The 19315-nt window shown below is 38.1% G+C and overlaps 1 protein-coding gene across 1 annotated transcript; it reads right to left on the bottom strand.

The window, feature by feature from the left end:
• Positions 1-1489: 1489 nt before the first annotated feature.
• Positions 1490-13940, bottom strand: LOC111471845 (5'-3' exoribonuclease 3). The gene is made up of 24 exons (XM_023117506.1): positions 13569-13940; positions 12248-12507; positions 11666-11768; positions 11480-11556; positions 10688-10879; positions 10463-10582; positions 10272-10334; positions 9956-10099; positions 9686-9850; positions 9009-9086; positions 8815-8901; positions 5175-5495; positions 4899-4994; positions 4547-4642; positions 4392-4462; positions 4070-4198; positions 3918-3994; positions 3797-3837; positions 3625-3699; positions 3349-3506; positions 2860-2964; positions 2697-2772; positions 2508-2608; positions 1490-2399 (listed from the first exon to the last, which is right to left on the bottom strand). Exons 2-24 carry the CDS (start codon positions 12449-12451, stop codon positions 1667-1669), a joined length of 3312 nt encoding a protein of 1103 aa, XP_022973274.1. The 5' UTR covers positions 12452-12507; positions 13569-13940; the 3' UTR covers positions 1490-1666.
• Positions 13941-19315: the final 5375 nt, after the last annotated feature.

The following is a 19315-nucleotide window of genomic DNA, read 5'->3' as shown; positions in this document are numbered from 1 at the left end:
TATTCTCAAGCAAGTGACATTATATAATTGGGAGTTCCTCGAGACTTAAGTATTTGAGTAAACTATCTCAAGCAAGTGATATTATATAATTGGGAGTTCCTCGAGTCTTGAAAGCCTTAGATACGAGAAAAATGTTTAGAAAAATTCCAATAACTTAAAGAAAAATATGAAAGAAAATTGTAAAAAATTAGGGAAACAATCCCTAGGAGCAAAATGGTCCTTTTGACCCATTTTCCTAATAAGGGGTTATAACACCATTTTGCCCCATTTTCCTAATAAGGGGTATGTTATAACCTTAAATCTTATTTTGGAGGGAGGAGAAAAAGAAATAACTAAAGAAAAAAAAAAAAGAAAGAAGAAGTTGGGTTTTAAGAGAAAAGGAAGAAGAAAGTACAAACTGTTCTAACCATTGAGATAGAGTCCAAATTTAGCTGAAATTTCCTTTGTAAGAACTACTTAAGACTTGAGGATATCAAGTCTGGACATTTGAATCGTTCAAATCCATCAATACATGAGGAGGAGTGAGAGGTAAGTTTTCTAAGTTTTTAGTGTGTTGTTCTTGATGGAATTTCTCACAAGTTTTTTTGAACGAAGTCGAAATTGAATTAGATCGTAAAGTGAAGTTCCATCGATCTTCAAGAATGGTAAGTTATGTAGTTTGGACAAAATTTAAACGTGTTTATTTCTCTTCTTAGTTAATGCAATGGAATGAGATTAATTTTATTGAAAGGATGAATAATTTCTGCCTCTATGCTACCTTTCCACTCTGACACCTATACTGCTGAGCTAGGTCTAGGTCGGTTAAAGTAGTACGTCAAGATGACTAGGTACTCCAACCTTATGGAAATGGCTAGGACAACGTGTGTGTGAATTTGATGGGAGTGGTTTTGAATTAGAAATCATTTGTGTATTTTTTTTTATTTTTTTTTAATGATTTTAGGTTGGTAGAGCTTATAGTTTTCTTTGGATGGCTTATGAACTAAGACAATTTATTATTGGCATACTAATTAAATTATTATTTTTAAATGATGATTGTGATGCATATTGAAAGTACGAGGTTGATGTACGTGTGAAAGGCTATTCAAGGTTGAAGCACCTCATGCATTTGTGTGCCCATTAAAAGTTCACAAATATTACCCTTTTATATGATGATAAAGGAATTGTCTAGGCACATCGTTAATTGATTGCACAGCACAATTTCGTTTACTAATTGTCAGCTAATCATTAATAAGACATTATATAAACCACTGAGCATGTATTTACATATTTCGACCTCAATAATACAGTAAACTATAATACAGTAAACTTGAAATGTAAGCCGGTGAAAATTTAGGAAAGAAATTAAGTAATCGAAGACGCAGAAATTTCGACTCTAAAGCGTGAAGAACTCCCAAAGGACCAGCATATTCAGGTCCAATATGTGGGCGTGGAGTAAAAAAAAATCAAAATTTTCAGTACATTTTTTATCAACCTAGATTTTTAAAAAAAAAGAAAAAAAAAAGAAAATACCTTTATCGAAATTCTGTTAAGAGCACATGAACTAATATAAAAAATGCAAGTGTCTAATAATATTGTACAACAATTTCCTCACCCACAATAGGAAAAGTGGCAGTGGTGAGTATAATAGAAAGAAAAGCATTAAACTAGACGTACATTGGAACTGATTTTAGTATGGTTTCTGCCTGCGGCCATGTGAATGTGATGCTGACGAAGGTGGTCTCCCGTTTCCTCTTCTATCAAATGCGTAATACCTATTATTTCCATATTGCTGTTGTGGGCCGCCGCCGCCATTGTTGCCTGCTGGAGGAGGCCGCCCCGCACGTCCCTGATGTTGCTGACTACTGATACCCGAATCTGCAGCGAGTTGGTTGTAGCTGTAACCACTTTGATAAGTTGGAGGGTGGTGGGATGTCGGTCCATTAGGAGGATAGGGAGGCACATCGCCGTGACGAGACCACGATGTCGATGTAGATGGGTAATAAGCTTCAGGATTCTCACCATAATGTTGGGAATTCATTTGATTGTGTGATCTACTATTGTAGTGTTGGGAATGAGGTCTCGGGTCATGGTGGTATACTGGGCGTGGCTGATGGTATGCATCATCTAGGTGGCTGGGCATTGCGTTGGGATTCATTGGTCGGTTATGACCTTGGGAGTAGTTCGGTCTGCCACCAGGTGGCATTCTGTAATCGGCTTCCTGATCTCGTGATCGATAATCCATATGTGGATGTGGGGGATGCCCAGGGATGTAGGGTTGCACGGTATGGGAGAGCGAGGGTGCCTGCTGCCAATTGTAGTGACCCTTTCGATCTCCCCCCCTAACCTGCAAGCTGTTGGCAACGAGTCTATGTGCTGCATCTCCTAGATGTCGACCTGTAATAGCCCCGGGAGGATTCGGCCTGAAAAAACACAATGAATTCTCACCAGAAGTAAGTTTCCAAATCGTTGGCTATGAATGAAAACGCGTATTTTACCAATAGACTTTCACTCTCTATAGCATAGAGTACCTTGTACTATCATTGTATCTTCCGTTGTCATGATGATGCCTCCTACCAGAATCTTCATGCCACAATACAGGTTCAGGTTTCATGTCACCCATGCTCACAATCTGCCACAAGACCACGTCGTGTGAATTTAAAAACAGAAAGGTACTGCGGATTTAAACAAATGGAAGAAGCTATAAACAAATAATGTACCTTTGGAGGAAAGTTCACCCCAGCGGGCGGTTGAGTGATATGCTTGTGCGCGTCTGGAAGTCGATATATAGCACATCTAAATTCGAAGAAAAATGAAAACGTGATCAGTATTTTTGCTTCTTCAGATGTTGAATTCAAATATAGTGGAGCTCAAGACTCTTACATGACTTGATTATCTATAATATCCTCCAAGCCCTCAACTGGAGACCTGAATATAGGAGGGCAGAGCTCTCCCGAACATGGAGAGAGATAGCCATTCATTCCTCCACTGCAGTTAATTAGTTCAAATCAGAATCAGGTTTGAAACAGAAAACTATAACTTCTACCAAGAAAATGAGTGTGGCACGTTAAATAATCAAAGTTTGGGGAGGACATTTAATAAACATTTCCATGAGAAATTAAGCACATGGTGACATAAAGAAACCGAGTTGCCTAGAGACCAGAGTTCGGAAAACCTGTATTGCTTTCTGTGTGTCCGAGCAAATACATAAAACAAAAACTTTTAAAAAGCATAAAAATTAAACCTACGATGAGTACGATCTCGAAGGTTATCAGATTTGAAGAATTTGCATGCTAACACAGGAAGATGTGAATATACCATCATGATAGTACTAGTATGCTCGAGAACAAAAGAATTTTACATGATACAAACCTATGTTCAGGGTTCATTTTTTCCTTGACCTCAATACGTTCTCTCTCTCTCAACTGCTTACAGCGGTTGTCAAGGGAGTATATACTAACAGAGAGGGGGTGAGAAGATGTCACAAAAAGCATGTCAAACATCACACTATTTCTCCGCGCTTCTTCTTCCTGCGGAAATGTAAAAATACAATTATTCAAAGAGAAGCAGGGATATGAATTGATTTTTTCTGTATTTTATTTTCCTTCTTGATGAGATACAAGTCCGAACCACAAGTTAGTAACTCACCGTCAATGTATGCTCAATTTTGTCAACCTCGGAAAGAAGGCGGGCTTCATCAATGAAAGGCAGTTTGGCAATACCCTGCAGAATAGTTGGTACAAATTATTAAAAGCAGCAATTTGCATAACCTAATTGAAGCCAGTTCATCAAATTAATTAATGGCTGGAAGCAAACAAACCTGCCAGGAATATCGTTTACCATTCATATCCACTTCAAAATCTGACGCATTAAACCAAAGTTAAGAGAGGAAAAAAAACTTAGGTAACCATAAAGCAGCCATTTTTTAACAAATGCTGTACCTGTAGGATAGAAGTCAATGATAGGTGAGTTCTGATCTGTCATCAGTTTTCGATACTTCTCAGGGAGTGCATGTGCGCTGCAAAAAGTGCAATGTAAGAACCCTTCGATAAATGTAAGTTACATTAAAACACACACACACACACACACACACCTAGCAGCAGGGAAGACACCCAGTAGCTGATTGAATGGCTTGAAGGGAGTGCCTAGATTGAATGATATATCCAGCTCACCAAGGCCTATGAGATCGGAAGCAAACGGTGCATAATGATATGGATAAAACCTGAGGAAGAAAATGACAGAAGTAAACACTTAAATGCACATCACAACAACAAGAAAAATTGAATACATATTCAATTACCCAGGACTACTCCACTACAGATGAAATTATGATAACAAGGAAACATAAAGCAATAATATACAAAAGAAAATTGAAGATCATAAAAGCACCAAAGAGAGGAGACTAAGCAACTCACCATTGCCAAGAACAGACGCCTTCATAATAATAGTGCATAACCCAACATAGCCCTTCTGTGTACCTCAAAACCTGACAGAAAACAAAATATTAGCTTACAATCATAGTAGATGAAAAGCATAAAAATCAACAGTAATTCACTTCTAATTAACTTACAACATCCTTTCGCGTGTCATCAAGTTCCTCGGGAGTATTTGCAGAAAACTTTTCATTATAATACCTCTCTCTCCACCCAGGTACGCCCAATTTAATCTGACCATCAACATTCATTCAGCTTAAGAGATGAGCTTAACACATTGATTATATAGTACTATACAACCATGAGTAGACTATTAATAATATTGAAAAAAGAATTTTGAAGTCATTTAGCTCCATGGTAGCATATGCAATAGGAAGAAGCATAAGGGAAACTTCAATTAAAAAAGAAAATTAGAAGCCTTAAGATAGATCAGTATAATATATGCATAATGCAGCCAAGCTGAACGGAGAGAATTTTCTAGATACAAACCTTGTCTTCTTCTGCATTATCAGTGTTGAAAACATCAGACTTTTCACGCAGTATCTCTTTAAGCTTTGCCTTCAATTCATTTTTGTTCTCATGGATCTAAAAGAGAAACAAAAAATAAAATATATAAGAAGCATTCTAGACCTCAATGATCTACTTGAAAACTCCATGCCAGTAAGGCTCATGCCCGATTAAAGATTGGACATAGAAAATACTCCTAAAAATGTCTAATGGGTTATAGAATAACAATGAACTGTCGCCTGAAGCATGAAAACATACATCTATTTCCAAAGTGTTTTCTGCTTCAACAATAGCAGAACCAATAGAAGCCCCAGATGATGGACGAGCAACTTTGTTACGGTGAACGTAGGGACCGCTATCATCAGATTCCAGTGATTGCTTATTCTTATTTTTCAGTCCAGGTAATTTGGACGTGGCTTTTCCAAATCCTGATTGTTCATATGGCGAAGGACAAGGACCTGAAGCTAGACGAGATTCACGAAAACGTGCAACTGGAACTAGGGATGGTTGAACCTGAGGCTCTGCATCATCTCCTCTTCTTGTCTGACCTTTTTCACGCTTTATTCTATCTGCCTGCTTCTGGGTTTAGAAAAGATGACCAACAGTATGAGAATAGAAAGGATAACGGTCATGCAGCAAACAGGAATACAGGCAATTATGAGATGCAATCTACAAATTAACTAGAATAGAAGTCTATTAAAAAGTGTAATCCAACATGCAAATTATCCGTTAACCAACCCAACCTTAACACACAGGTGTGAAGCTGATCACAAGGCCAAAAAGAAAGAGAGAAGAAAACCAATATTTTTCTTGGTGGGGCACACAATATATAAGTAAAAAAAAAAAAATTGTAAATGAAAATTGTACTATACAAACACAGGAAAATAGAAAGCTTATTGCGTAATTTTGATCAACAAGAGGCAGTATATTGTACAACCTCCCCCAAAGAAGGCACAAAAATCCCCGTTTTAAAATATTGTTTCAGGCTGGTGTGACATCCTTATGAACATGCCATAAATTGATGACTTATGGGGTCTTCCGTGCACATACAACTCAAACAAACTTGGGGGAAATCAGCGAGAATCTTGAATTTCCGGATCTTATTAGTAAAACCCCTATATTCCAGCAATCAGTTGGTGCTCCAGGTGGCATTTTGATCTTATCAAATGAAGCCTCAGTCTAGCTGAAGATTATTTAGTGGGAAATTGCACCCTTTCTATTAATTTTAAACTTGCAGATGGTTCTTCATATTCGTTACTTGTTAATCCAGATTGAACTTAAAGAAATGGTGGATGGAAACAATTAGGGTTGCCCTTGTTTAGTGATGATACAGAAGTTGAAGAAGATTAAAGTGAAGCTAAGATGGTGGATAAGGATGTTTTTGACTTCACACATTCTCAGAAGGAAACTCTCATCAATCCAGTAACAAACTCAACACAAAAGAGCAAGGTAATGGGTTCTTGGAGGTCGAAAGAGATTCAAGGAGTTTGAATCAAAAGTGAAAAACCAAGTACCTCTCTGAAGGACATGAGAACTCCTTCCACAACATGGCCAATTCTAAATGAAAGAAAAGCTTAGTGATGGAAATACTGGATGAGGATGGCTTGACAAATGAGGAAGAGAATGTTAATGAAATTGTGGGGTCCTTCAAACAGTGGTATACGAGGAGAGGTCCTTCTCTGTGTATGAGAACAAGCTCAAAAGGTTGGAAGGAAATTGTTGATATATTTGAGTTGGTGTCTGGGCTGAAGATCAATTAACATAAAACTGCCATTTCGGGGATAAATCTTGAAGATTGTTATGAGGAAGAGGCAGCTAAGAGGTTGGGTGATGACTATGGAAGATGGCCTTTGAATTACCCTAGGAGTGCCGTTGTGGGTAATCCAAATTCTCATTTGTTTTGGGCAACAGAGGAAAAGATAGCTTCGAAACTAGCAACTTGGAGCAACCTTTTTTGCTCATGAGATGGAAGTGGATGAATGAATGGACCCTTAAATCACAAGTAACCCAAGAATTGGAATAAAGTTTAGAATGGATTGAGCTCCATAGCCTCAATAGATAAAGCTCCCATCACAAGCGGAGGGTTCTAAGTCATGAATCCTTAACAGTCATTTTTCAGTAAGTTCTTTAACTCCTGAACTTTGTGATCATCAAGCTCCCTTCAACGTTATTTTGTCCTATGGGTTTTTAGTGAATGGAAGTTAAGTACAGGGGATGTTATGCAAAGAAGATGGGTTAACTGTTACATGTCCCCAGAAGGTGTGATGTGCAGGTTGAATGATGAAAGCCAAAACCACATTTTCTTTCTATGAGCAAGATTGTTGATTCGTTTGGGTTTAGTTGGTGCTGTTAAAGGTCGAATTGTCTGGACTAAGTTGAAACTTTGGCTTGAGAGGAACTAGAGGGTCTTCAAAGTGAATACCACTAGGATCAATGAGTTATGGGAGTCTATTATGCTTTTTGCCTCTGTTGTTCGCTTTCTAAATTTTTTGTAATTACAATACGAATATATCAGCTAATTCAGAATCTTTTCTGTAAACCTTTTGGCCTAATGAGGATATCTCATCTTCTCTTTCTGCTGCATAATCTCCCTCTTATAAATACATATTTTGTTTCTTAATAAAATTTTAAAAAATAACAATAAAAACTCAATCATCTCTCTACAATTCCTTTGTCTAGCAAAAGCAAAACCAAACTCGACAAAAAACCCATTCCAAACAGCAAAAGCCCTATCACAACACCAGAGAACAAGATCAAGGCCCTCAGGAGCTCTCCTACAAAGAATGCAAGACCAAAGCCCCACCAAAGTAGGCACCTTTCTCAACACCCTATATCCAAGGTGTTAAGCCTGCAGTGAAGAACTTGTCAGGCAAAAAACTCGACCTTTTTTGGGATTTTCAACTTCCACTACGATGCAAAAAGACAGAATCACTCAATGAAGATGGAGGAGGAAGATCGTCCAACAAAGGAAAGAGGACCCACACAACAAGCCTACAACCAAGCAGGGGCTCCAACAACAAACATTCCTCCTTCCGAAACAACGAAACTCACCAAACAATGCAAGGAGGTTGACAATATCCAACATTTCCCTATCGAACAAAAAATGTAGGAGCCCAACAAAGGTGTGATGGACAGAACCAAGGATGAGACAGCACCTCAGCCACTGAATGATTCATCATCGAGGATAAATAATATAAAAAAGGAACACAGAGCAGTGGGGACTATCCCCCAATTTCTTATTGTTCTAGAAAAAAGTGTCCCTTCTCATCCCCCGTAAAACAACAAACAAAGCAATAAAAGAAGGGGTACCGCTCAACAATGTCTTTCCAAGAGTTTCTGGAAGTGCTTTGACCCCACAAGAGGTCCACTTGACAGGGGAAGACCCACCTCACAATGCCCTTATGCCAAATCATACTTCATAAGAATTCTTTTCCTCTTAAAACTCGACGAAGGGAGGCCAAAATTCACACCAAAAGTTTGAAAATCATCAAACATAAGTAGGATAAAATTGTAGGCTAATGTAACAAGTGGCTTCATTTGGACCACTATAAGGATGCTCTCATTTGGAGTCGGATTGCCCTGATTCTAACAGGAAAATTATTATTAGCATGAAGTCACTCATTAAAGATAATTCAAAGGACCTCTTATTCTTCTAATGGAAATGAACCACTAATTTTAAAAATGTATTTTTCCACCTATCTATCCTTTAAAAAAAAAAAAAAAAAGCATTAGAAAGAACAGCTTTAGATGGAAAAGAATAAAAATAAATAATTAAAAGGCAAGATAAATCTAGGAAACATTCCTAACCTTAAAAAATTGCCTAATCCCCCCCAAGATGAAGGGATAAATAATATATATAACCGGTAATGGAATACAAAAACATGAGAAATAAGAGAACCTGATGCAGTCTAGCTCTTTTTTGGAATATTCTATCTTCATAACTTCCAACGGCTTGAATGAAATGCTCCACTCTTCGCAAATTTGGCTGGCATAAAAACCACAGTTACACGTTTCATGCCTGAGCTCACAGAAGGTATTATAAATAAATAACATAAAATAAAGAAACAAAAAAAAAATTAAAAACGTAATTACCTTGCTTCCATCAGTCAAGTACCCACCTAGTGCCCTAAATTCTTTCTTGTACACAGCCAATAGCAAGTTAATTGCACCCTGGAAATAAAGAATAAAAAAGTAAAGCCTCCATAGTAACTTACAAAAATTGCTTAAAAAAGAATGTGCATAAATTGCCAATGTAAAACAATCTATATTAGAATGTTTATAATTTATGTGCTGCAAGAAGAAATGTCCCCTAAACATAATAACTTGTGGCTCGTATATCCATTAATAGATGATTGATAAGCCATAACTCTTAAGCTTAGGTTAAAATAGCTGGCAATAATCAGCCTCCAAATAGAAATTCCACGGGATTTCTGTTTTACGATCAATACTAATAGTTCCTCCTTTAATCCAAGTTCTGAGATTATCAATATTTTTTCTCCGTCAGTAGAAACATTCCTCCATGTATTTATTATTATTATTTTTTTTTTTCATTCTTGATAGAGGCTAACAAGCTCAATGCTCACTTCCAAAAGAATTTCTTTTACCCTTAGATAAGAGATGACAAGGTAACTGATATCAAGTATGCAAAAATAATCATAACAATAATAATAACAATGGAATTTCCCAAGTCTTGAAATAGAATAATTCCATTTGAAAGGCGACAAGACTTCATTAACATGTAAATTGGAAGTTCCAATTATGTAATTTACCTCCCGAATCTCTAATGTGGGCATATGAGGTAAGAAGTCATTGCCAACAAAGAAACACATGAACACAAAATCATCAACAATGCGTTCAAGGTTGATTTCAAAGGGAACATTCGGAATACGCATTTCATGTTCCAAGTACTCTCTAAGTATCCAAATGTGGAGAAACTGCCCAACAAAAAGACCACAGAAAGTGAATAACAGCAATAAGGCATAAACAATTTTTCCTATTATTCCACCAAAGTACACAAAACAAACAAGTGGAAATCCTACCTGGTAAGGCTTTTTAACAACATTTTCACCTTTCTCATCAAACTCTCCAGCCTTTCTTTTCGCTTTACCCTCGCAGTCAGCTGCAAAATGACCCATCTGGCCACACAGAAAACATTTTTCTTGCTGTCCGGGAGTGAACACTACCTGAAGTTCATCAAGAACGAAGGTTGTAATTAGCTTATGGAATATAATGTACGTGTGTTGAGTATTTTAAATAATGAACAAGTGGCTTGTCCTCAGGCTGGGAGTGATACTTGAAAAGGTGCTAAATAACCAAACTCTTCATAAACTGTAGGAGCATAGCCAAAATACACACCTCACGCAGAATTGAAAAATGGACTTCGTGAGTAGCCAAAGCCAACATTATCAAGTCTGCATCCTGTAATTATAAAACCAAGTGATACAACGGATTCAACAACCATGTCACATAATCATGTGAATTAAATTAAGGACACACATTCAAGAGACGTGTGAATTACATTAAAAAAGCATGGAGAAAAAATATACCAAACCATACAGGCAGTGACGAGTATTTGGATCAAAACCAGGAAGATTTCTCTGAAGACGAATATAGGACATTATTTTGTGTTCTCCTTCCCCCGGAACATTGGCATCAGAAAGAATGACCTTCACATTTTAAAACTACCATCAAGCAGGGCAACCAAGGCCAAATTCGGCTTTGCTATTCAGTAAAACTGCAGTTTTTAGAATACTGCAGTCATGTAAACTTACCTTAACATTTTTCCAACCAGGGTCATTGTTTAGTCTAAGATGAATGTAGTACTGTAAAGCAATGGACAGCACTGCCATAAAGTCAGTTCCAGGAGTGATCACATTGGAATCAAAAACTTGTGACTCCTGCTTTGGAGGAAGCTTCCGTCCCTCCCTCTCAAACTCTTCTCTTAGACGTGCCTCTTCAGCTGCCTATGGGAAAGAAAACATAGCTTATCAAATGCTCATGCCAAGAGGTTATCTTTTTCGTACATGATAGTTCACATAAAGTGGATGCAGTAGAATACTTCAAACTATGCATCCCACAAAGGCAAGAAAAATAAATAAGAGAAGGAAATATCTTACATATGTTTTCTTATAAAGAACATATTTCATTCAAATATTAAAAAATACAACAAGCATCCTCCAAAAGTGTTGCAACTAAAACTCCAACTGGAGAAAAGGCAAAAGAGGAGAGAGAAACATGAATGGAAAATACAAAATGCTTGCTCCAAACGAATTCTAACAAAACACTCCATCTGGAGGTAATAAAGAAGAAGGGCACAGTAAATGTAGTGCCATCTACTAACTTTTAAAAATAACCTTGAGCTCTCTATAAATTTAAGACTCAATACCACCAAATCTAAAACTATTAACTATAAATGAGGAACTTGCAAATCATCTAAAACCTTTGGTAGTCAAGGAACTAAGTCATGTAATAGTCAGGAAGGTGGCATAGAATATAATACAACGGCTGAATGTTTTGGCTTACACCCCTCAACCTCAGAAAAGACTATAAACAAAAGTACATACTGCATCTGTGGCATCTTTTGCAGCTCTAAATCGCCGAGATCGTTGTTGATTCATTTTTGCCCTGGGGGCAACACCATCTACACAATCATTTAAACAGGAAATAAACAATAAGAACAGGCATTATCACACCTTTTTCTTGCCAACTTGTAGCAACAAAACACAAATAAATAAAAACTACAAACTCACCAATAGCCATATATAGCAATTTTCTAGGCCGAACCATGACAAAAAGCCTATCAATGTAATCAAACATGCATTGAAATACCTCGCTAAAAGTTGTTGGAGAAGGCTGCATCAGTAAAAAATGATGATCAAGCCAACATGCACAAAAATGTTAGATTAGAAGGTAACTTCATATGTATTATGTTTTTCTTTTAAGGTGAGTAGACATGTTGCCATGTTCCTAAACTGAAAATACAATTTATATCAAGTCACTCGTGGACTGACCACATTAGTTGATTGAGAATCTCCAACTAACAGAAATCCCATTCAGCATTAGTACATTCACTTATTCTGGCATGAAAGATTACTATCCCAAATTTATAGGATTATGTTTCTTCACTTGACATCAAATGAAAGAAATTCTTGATAAGGTTAGACATGGACTGACTACGTTATCTCCCTTGACATTGAAAGAAAATAGATCCTGACCATAGGGCCTAAATTCAATATGCCACACATTTACAATGCTATCTAAAATGAAAAACCACAACGTCACATCTATATGATGTCAGAGAGATAGAACTCAAAGTGTATATTGAAGTTTACCCTATCTTCAGGATGGAAGCAAGGATGAATTATGCCATTCATGTCGAGGTAGAGGTTATCAAATTCAAGATTATTTGGATTGGGTTTGCTTGTATCAACTGGAATGGAAATGCCATCTATTACAACTGATTCTTCCTCAATTACATCAACGACCACCAAAGGATACTTCTCCGCTAACCACCTATAGAAGGCCGGAACTCCCATCGCTGCTCACTTGGAGCCTAGAGAGTCTCAAAATACTTTATGCAACACAACCTCAGCTGAGATAAAAATAAATAAATAAATAAATATTTATTCCTGTCACTAAAAATAGATCAATGAGTTTTTGACAGAATAAATATATACTTGTTTAATAAAACCAAAAAATTGCTAGCAAGATTTACAAAACATAAAAAGAAAAGGGGGTCATCAAAGGAATGAACCTCTCTTCAAGAAATATATATAGACACATATATATACTTATATACTTATTTTATCTCAAGAAAATTATGTCGGTATGAAAGTGATTCATAGAACATATTGGATCAACATGTAGATGGTGGTATTCTTCTATTTGTCCTAGTGGTTCAAGTACCTGTCTGACATTCCTAACATTAAAATTGAAAAAACAAAATAATTAAAAAAAAACATAATCTCCATAATCTCACAATACTAGAAACCTGAACATGATTTACATTACAAGTTAGTGCCACTAATTTCATTCCAAAGTTCAACACAAATAACGCACTATAGGCAGCCCAATAGAACAATGCTCTAAAGTACATACAAAACAATGTGCAATTGAAACCATATTTTTCCGTTCGGTTTAATCAAATTCAATACTTGCAAGACTTGAGTACTTTTAACAACTCTATATACAGCACTTGATTTCTCAGTAATATAAATGAGTTTGCATTGGCGACTGACAACAGATCAATGAGAGGAATCCTTCCGATGTCACATGCACCAATACCATAACAAATCTTGCTACTGAATTAGTACCACAGTCAAGGACTCGGGGAAACAAAAGGGAAACGAAGAAACGTGTTCATGCTTCTATAGAACCCGTCTACGGGAATAGTGCGGTTCAATCTCTCTCCCGCTGAAGAATTCAAAAAAAAAAAAAAAAAAAAAAAAAAAAAAAAAAAAAAAAAAAAAAAAAAACCTTGAAGTCGTCTCGATTCAATCTCCCAGTAAAGAATCCAAAAAGATAAAACAGTATCCTTGGTATCCAGAAAAAGACCTTTTAAGGTGCCTGGAGCCGCCATCAACATTTATCATAAACATGAACGACATTGAATGGCAGGATTCTAAATAAAAATTGACCTAATCCAAATTTTACCCGAAGTTGGTTAAACTGAAGGAGACCTCAACAGCGAGCGACAGAGAGCTAAACGGGGCAGGGGAAAACTGGAGTGGACCTCAGCGATGGCAGCTGCAAAAGAAGGGGTGGGGGACCGTAAGTTAAGCGGCTGTAGCGAAGCACAGGTGTGGCGCGCCGGCGTGTGGTTGCAGCAGATATATATATATATAGAGAGAGAGAGAGAGAGAGCGCGCGCGATAGGGAGAGAAGAAGGAAAAGAGGCGGTGGGGTGGTGCCGGCGAGCCGACGTGCGGCTGCGGCGAGGGCGGGAGAGGGAGACAAGAAAAGAATAAAGAAAATGCGTAAGCCTTGAGGGATTGGTGGCGTGCGACTGCGGTAAGAATGGAAGTGAAGAAGGAAATGGGGAATGGGGAAAGAAGAAAGAGAAGGAACGGTAGGGTTTAGGTTTTTGTTTCTTAAAATTACAACTCAGTCCTTAGCCTTTTAACCAACCATTTAGGACATTAATATTTATTTATTTATTTAAATTAATAAATAAATAACTTAGTATATCATTTTTTAATATTCAACATGGTTGAAGAAAAATGTTTATAAAATTCATTCAAACTCAAGAAATATATAAAATAAAATTGTGAAAATTAGAAAAATTAAGTTAAAGTCAAAATTTATTTGATTAGAAAGATATAAAAATTCAAAAACAAAAAAGAAATAAAACAACGAATCACAAAAAATTTAGATGAATTATGGGTTTCTATGCAAGCGTGAGGACGAAGGACACGTGCCAGGCGATGGATGACATCGCGCGGCTGGCTGAGATGATGACACGTGTCTCGTGCCAGAGAAGAAATAAGCCACACGTCACCATGTTGTTAGTCGATTCGACCCGCACCCGAGGATCAACCCACTCCGCCCAACCCGAAAACCAAGGTGCATCTGAACGCCCGCCTAACCCAACCCAACTAGGAGGCACCTATCCATGTGTGCCACGTGTCTCGTAAGGAGGACGAGTCTCCTTCCCTTAAGCATGTACGTACACGCTCGTGGGAAGCCCTCTAGTCACTTGTGAGGCGCGCAAAGGTGTGTGAATGTCCTTTTGGCCCTCTTTTGACTCTCATTGGTCTGTTTTTCACTCCAATTTGGTACTAACCCCATTTTGACTTGAATTAGAAACTTCCCGAGAAATTTTAAAAACTTTGGAGCTCAAAACATGCGAGAAAACTAGCTCAGGTTATTCATGTAAGTACCCAGTCAAACTTTTTTAAGTAATACTTATAAGGATTAGTAGGACGTACTAGCATGTGAGCATTCCTTACCATATATGGATAGGATACGCACGTTTAGGACTTCAAAATAGAAACTTTTTATGAGAAGGCATCAAATATATGTTATTGAAATTACCAATATGCCCTTAGAATGGGATTCCGAGATGCGTGCTATTTTTATACTTTTTCGCAGAGCTAAAGAGAGAATATGTATGACTAGAAATCGAGTTGGATAATTCGAATGAGTAAGCTAAGTAAGATATAAGAAATTACTAAAATTCCTCTAGTCTAAGATTTTGAGATAAATATTGTTTTTAATGTTTTCCACTGTGTTAGAAATGAGGATGCACTATTGTGATCTGTGCTCCTAATGATTAATGGATGTTATCTCCCCATTGAGTATGCTTGAATGTTAGATTATGACTTTCATGCTTTAAGTAATTGATATGATCATCTCCATGATAAGCTTGCATGATTCTTAGATTAAGAATACCATGCTTTGGCTCATCGATAGGATAATCTCCCTAACCATACATGCATAAGAGAACCAAGACATGCTTAGGGCACAAGAGCTAGAGCGGTTTTCAGTTGACCCAAGTCATTACATTTCTAGTAGACCGAGCACCTTAGGATCATAAGCGACAATCAAAGGTCTAGACGTATGTGTATCCAGAGGATGGATTAGCTCAAGGAGATAGTCTTAAACATCTTGGAAAAAAGAGATGAGATTTAAGCTACCTAGACACCCCCTAAGAACCTAGTAGACACTCACGACAACCAAAGATGACTAAGATATCTCTCCATGCGCTAAACAGTATGAACATTGACACCCCTAAGAACCTAGTAGACACTCACGACAACCTTTCCACACCAGTACTTGTACTGTCAAGCTAAACATAGGCTGGTTAGGGTAGTACGTGCCCCAACCTTATGGAAATAGGCAACGGTCTCATAAATAGGGCACTAATTTGTAAACTCATGGCGTGGGACCACATAGGTTGACCCAATAGCGGGTCAACACACGGGGGGGTTGTCCCCTCCCTCAAACTAAGGTTACTTTATAGTCTTGGGGAAGGGTCCACCAACTAACCATATATGGATGAAGTTCAGATAAGCATACACCATATTATTCAATCAAAACTTTATGAGATAGCACCTCTACTTAAGACGAGGTCTTTCGCTGTATGGGTAAAGCAAGCTACCTAAGTCGAATAATAGAAATGTTGTAGAACTTATCAAACCCGTAGGGGCTAAGATTCAAATCTATGTTCGCTGTATGGGTAAAGCAAGCTACCTAAGTCGAATAAGTACTATTTGTTACTTTGTCTTTTCAGGCAAGAATAGTAAACTACCTGCCTCTACGCCCTTCAGGGATGGGTTAGTAAAAAAGGGTCATGATTCTCGCCACTAGGCACCCCTTATTTGGTACTACAGTAATATACTCCCAATGGCTACTCATATCCTCTATGGGTGGCAACTAAATTGAACGTAACAAGTAGACCCTAACCTTTGTTGGTTAGTTCATGAGTAGGGGTTGTGCCCTACTCGTCCCCACAAGCTACTTGATCACCCATGACAACTTTGGAAAACATAATTTAGTACAAATATGTAAATAGTAGCTCATGGTCTATGAAATTCACAAAAATCACAATTCACATCTTCTAACATGTACCAATTGGTCAAACTCACAACTGGGGAATAATGAGCTATCCAAACCCCAAATCAATTCATAACAATGAATAAAGGCATACAACATGCTCATCGTGCTAATTAAGTAATAATAGTCAACCTTAACATATTAGAAAGTATATAAATCAAATTATCTATCAGATATTTCACATTCATGCATGTGGAAGCTATATAACCGTGAATATAATCAGGGGATAACCATAAACATCATCAAAATATAATTCTCATGGACCAACCGTTAAGTATGGTACTAAATCATTTGCCCTCACTCCAAATCGACTCTACCAATATTTCTTAGAAACTTGCTCCATGCGATAACGTACTTAGTTATAGACTTCCCAGAATTATATCGGGTCTTCAAGTATGATCCACTTAACTAAGCTCCCTGGAATTGTCCTATAAAATGAGCCATTATGGAATTTGTGAGATAAGTAACCAAATTGGGATGAAAATTGGTTAAATTGTATGAAAAGAAAGGAGAAGTTCTCGGGTTTCAATTCTGCATAGGCAGTCGGATCGAGTCAGCTCTGGTCGATTGGCTGGAGCGGGTCGGCATGGGTCGGTTGGTTTGAGTGGTTCAGCATGCGGATCAGTTAATCACTTGGATTTTGGGTTGGTGCAAGAATTCAAGTCGGGTCAGACCGCGGCTCGTGGATTCGGCTTCCTCCTCCCACCTTCTTCCCGATTTTCTTCCCTCTCAGCCCAATGCGTCTTCTCCTCCACGAAAACCCACCATCATCCCTCGACAACAACCTAGATATGAAGACTCGCAAAATGCGATAGGGTTTTGGGGGGTGGGGAATAATGATCACACCACTAGAGGCTTTCCGTCGGAGTTCTTCCCTTTTCGGCAGTTTAAGTCCCAACGCCGGCACTCACGAGTTTCTCGAGTCTAGCTTCTCTTCTCTTAAGTTTTAGGAAAACGTGCTGTTAAAAGGGACGATAAATCTTGGGCTCAACTTGCCCCTCTTCCCAAACCTCATCATCCCTTGCATGAGTGCAACTTTTAGGAAGACGTGATTGTTGACGACAAACTCTAGGTTCTTACAATGCGTCTCCATAGCTCTTTTGTAGCAAGAGTTATAGAGTTGTACAATGTAATAGAAAAGTGTTTTGAGAATTTCGTGAGAGTTATTTAAACAAGTTGGTTTCAGAGCGAGCGTTTATTTTCTACAAGTTGGTATTAGAGCAAATTTTATTTTCAACAAATTAGTATTAGAGCAAATTTTCTTTTAACAAATTGGTATCAGAGCCGATGGCAAATATGATGGGACAAATGCCACTACCATAATTGACGAAGACGAACTACGAGAATTGGAGCATCCAAATGAAAGCTCTTCTCGATTCGCAAGTCGCATGGGAGGTGGCCGAAGAAGGTTTTGAAGAACCGAAGGATATCACGGGTTATATGGCGGCGTAAAACAAGGCGCTAAAAGAATTACGATCAAAGGATAAGGCAACATTGTACATGTTGTTCCGAGCTGTTGACAAGTCGGGCTTTGAGAAGATTGCAAGGGCAACTACTTCAAAAGAAGCGTGGGACACTTTAGAAAAGATGTTCAAAGGAACCGACCGAGTCAAGCAGGTGTGCCTCCAGACTCTGCGTGGCGAGTTGGAGAGCATGAAGATGAAGGAGTCAGCAATTCATGGAAAGTTGAATCGAGGAAAAACTTATGAATGGACCAGCTACAAGAAAAGACCTCATGATAGTTAATATGGGACCTCACCACCCATCAATGCACTGTGTTCTTCAACTCATCCTTACTTTGGATGGTGAAGATGTTATTGACTGTGAACCAATATTGGGTTATTTACACAGAGGGATGGAAAAAATTGCAGAAAATCGAACAATTATACAATATCTATCTTATGTAACACGTTGGGATTATTTAGCTACTATGTTTACAGAAGCAATAACTGTAAATGGTCCAGAACTGTTGGGAAATATTCAAGTACCTCCTAAAAGAATGTTTCTGACTACATTACACGTGTACAGACCGTGGCGAATCAGCTAAATCGAAACGGAGAAATGTTACCCGAGACGCGGGTTGTGGAGAAAATCTTGAGGTCGTTAACCGACAACTTCGAAAATGTTGTATGTGTCATAGAAGAGCTGAAGGATCTAGCAAAATTCATAGTCGATGAGCTTGCCGGTTCTCTCGAGGCACACGAGCAACGTAAGAAAAAGAAGGAGGAGCCACTCGATCAAACGCTTCAGACGAAGGCATCAATAAAAAATGGAAAAGTACTCTATTCACAAAATGTTCAAGGTAGAGGTTGTGGAAGCCGCAGGAATGGTCGAGGTGGTCAAGGCAACAATTACGAAGAAAACTATAAGGAGAAGAGACTGTCGAGCCAAGTAAATTGGTGTGGAAGAGGACGCAATCAGGGACGCGGTCAATGATACAATTCCAACATTCAGTGCTACAAATGTCAGAAATATGGCCACTATGCAAATAATTGTAACTCCGACAGATGTTAGGTCATTATGCAAGAGATTATCGAGCCGAGGAAAAGGTGGAAGTAACCATCAACCTAGCCGTGGATGACGCAAAAAATGGAAGTATTCTCTTGATGGCCCAAAATGAAGAGCCGAACACAAAATGAGATGACGACACGAAAGACGATAGCAACAGTCGTGGGGCGATGAAAACTGTTAGAAATGAGGTGATGCACAGCGGATGTGGCAAAATCCTGATAGCGGAGACGAGAAAATCGAATAAAGATGAACAACCCATGAGAAAATCGAATAAAGATGAACAACCAAATAACAGAGAGCCCGAGCTCAAAGAGAGAGAGCTTCAATGGCCGAAA

This window comes from Cucurbita maxima, unplaced genomic scaffold (genome assembly GCF_002738345.1).
Source record: "Cucurbita maxima cultivar Rimu unplaced genomic scaffold, Cmax_1.0 Cma_Scf00059, whole genome shotgun sequence".
Taxonomy (NCBI): Eukaryota; Viridiplantae; Streptophyta; class Magnoliopsida; order Cucurbitales; family Cucurbitaceae; genus Cucurbita; species Cucurbita maxima.
Note: the sequence above shows the minus strand (reverse complement) of the source record. Positions and strands in the feature narration are given on the sequence as shown.

What these genes read in the sequence shown, in the direction of transcription:
- LOC111471845 (XM_023117506.1), bottom strand. Translation starts at nt 12,451, where the DNA reads ATGGGAGTTCCGGCCTTCTATAGGTGGTTAGCGGAGAAGTATCCTTTG. An exon ending in ATAATGCAGAAGAAGACAAG is followed by an intron (nt 4,643 to 4,898) that starts GTTTGTATCTAG and finishes GTTGATGGTCAG; the next exon opens with ATTAAATTGGGCGTACCTGG. An exon ending in CATTGACTTCTATCCTACAG is followed by an intron (nt 3,838 to 3,917) that starts GTACAGCATTTG and finishes TTAATGCGTCAG; the next exon opens with ATTTTGAAGTGGATATGAAT.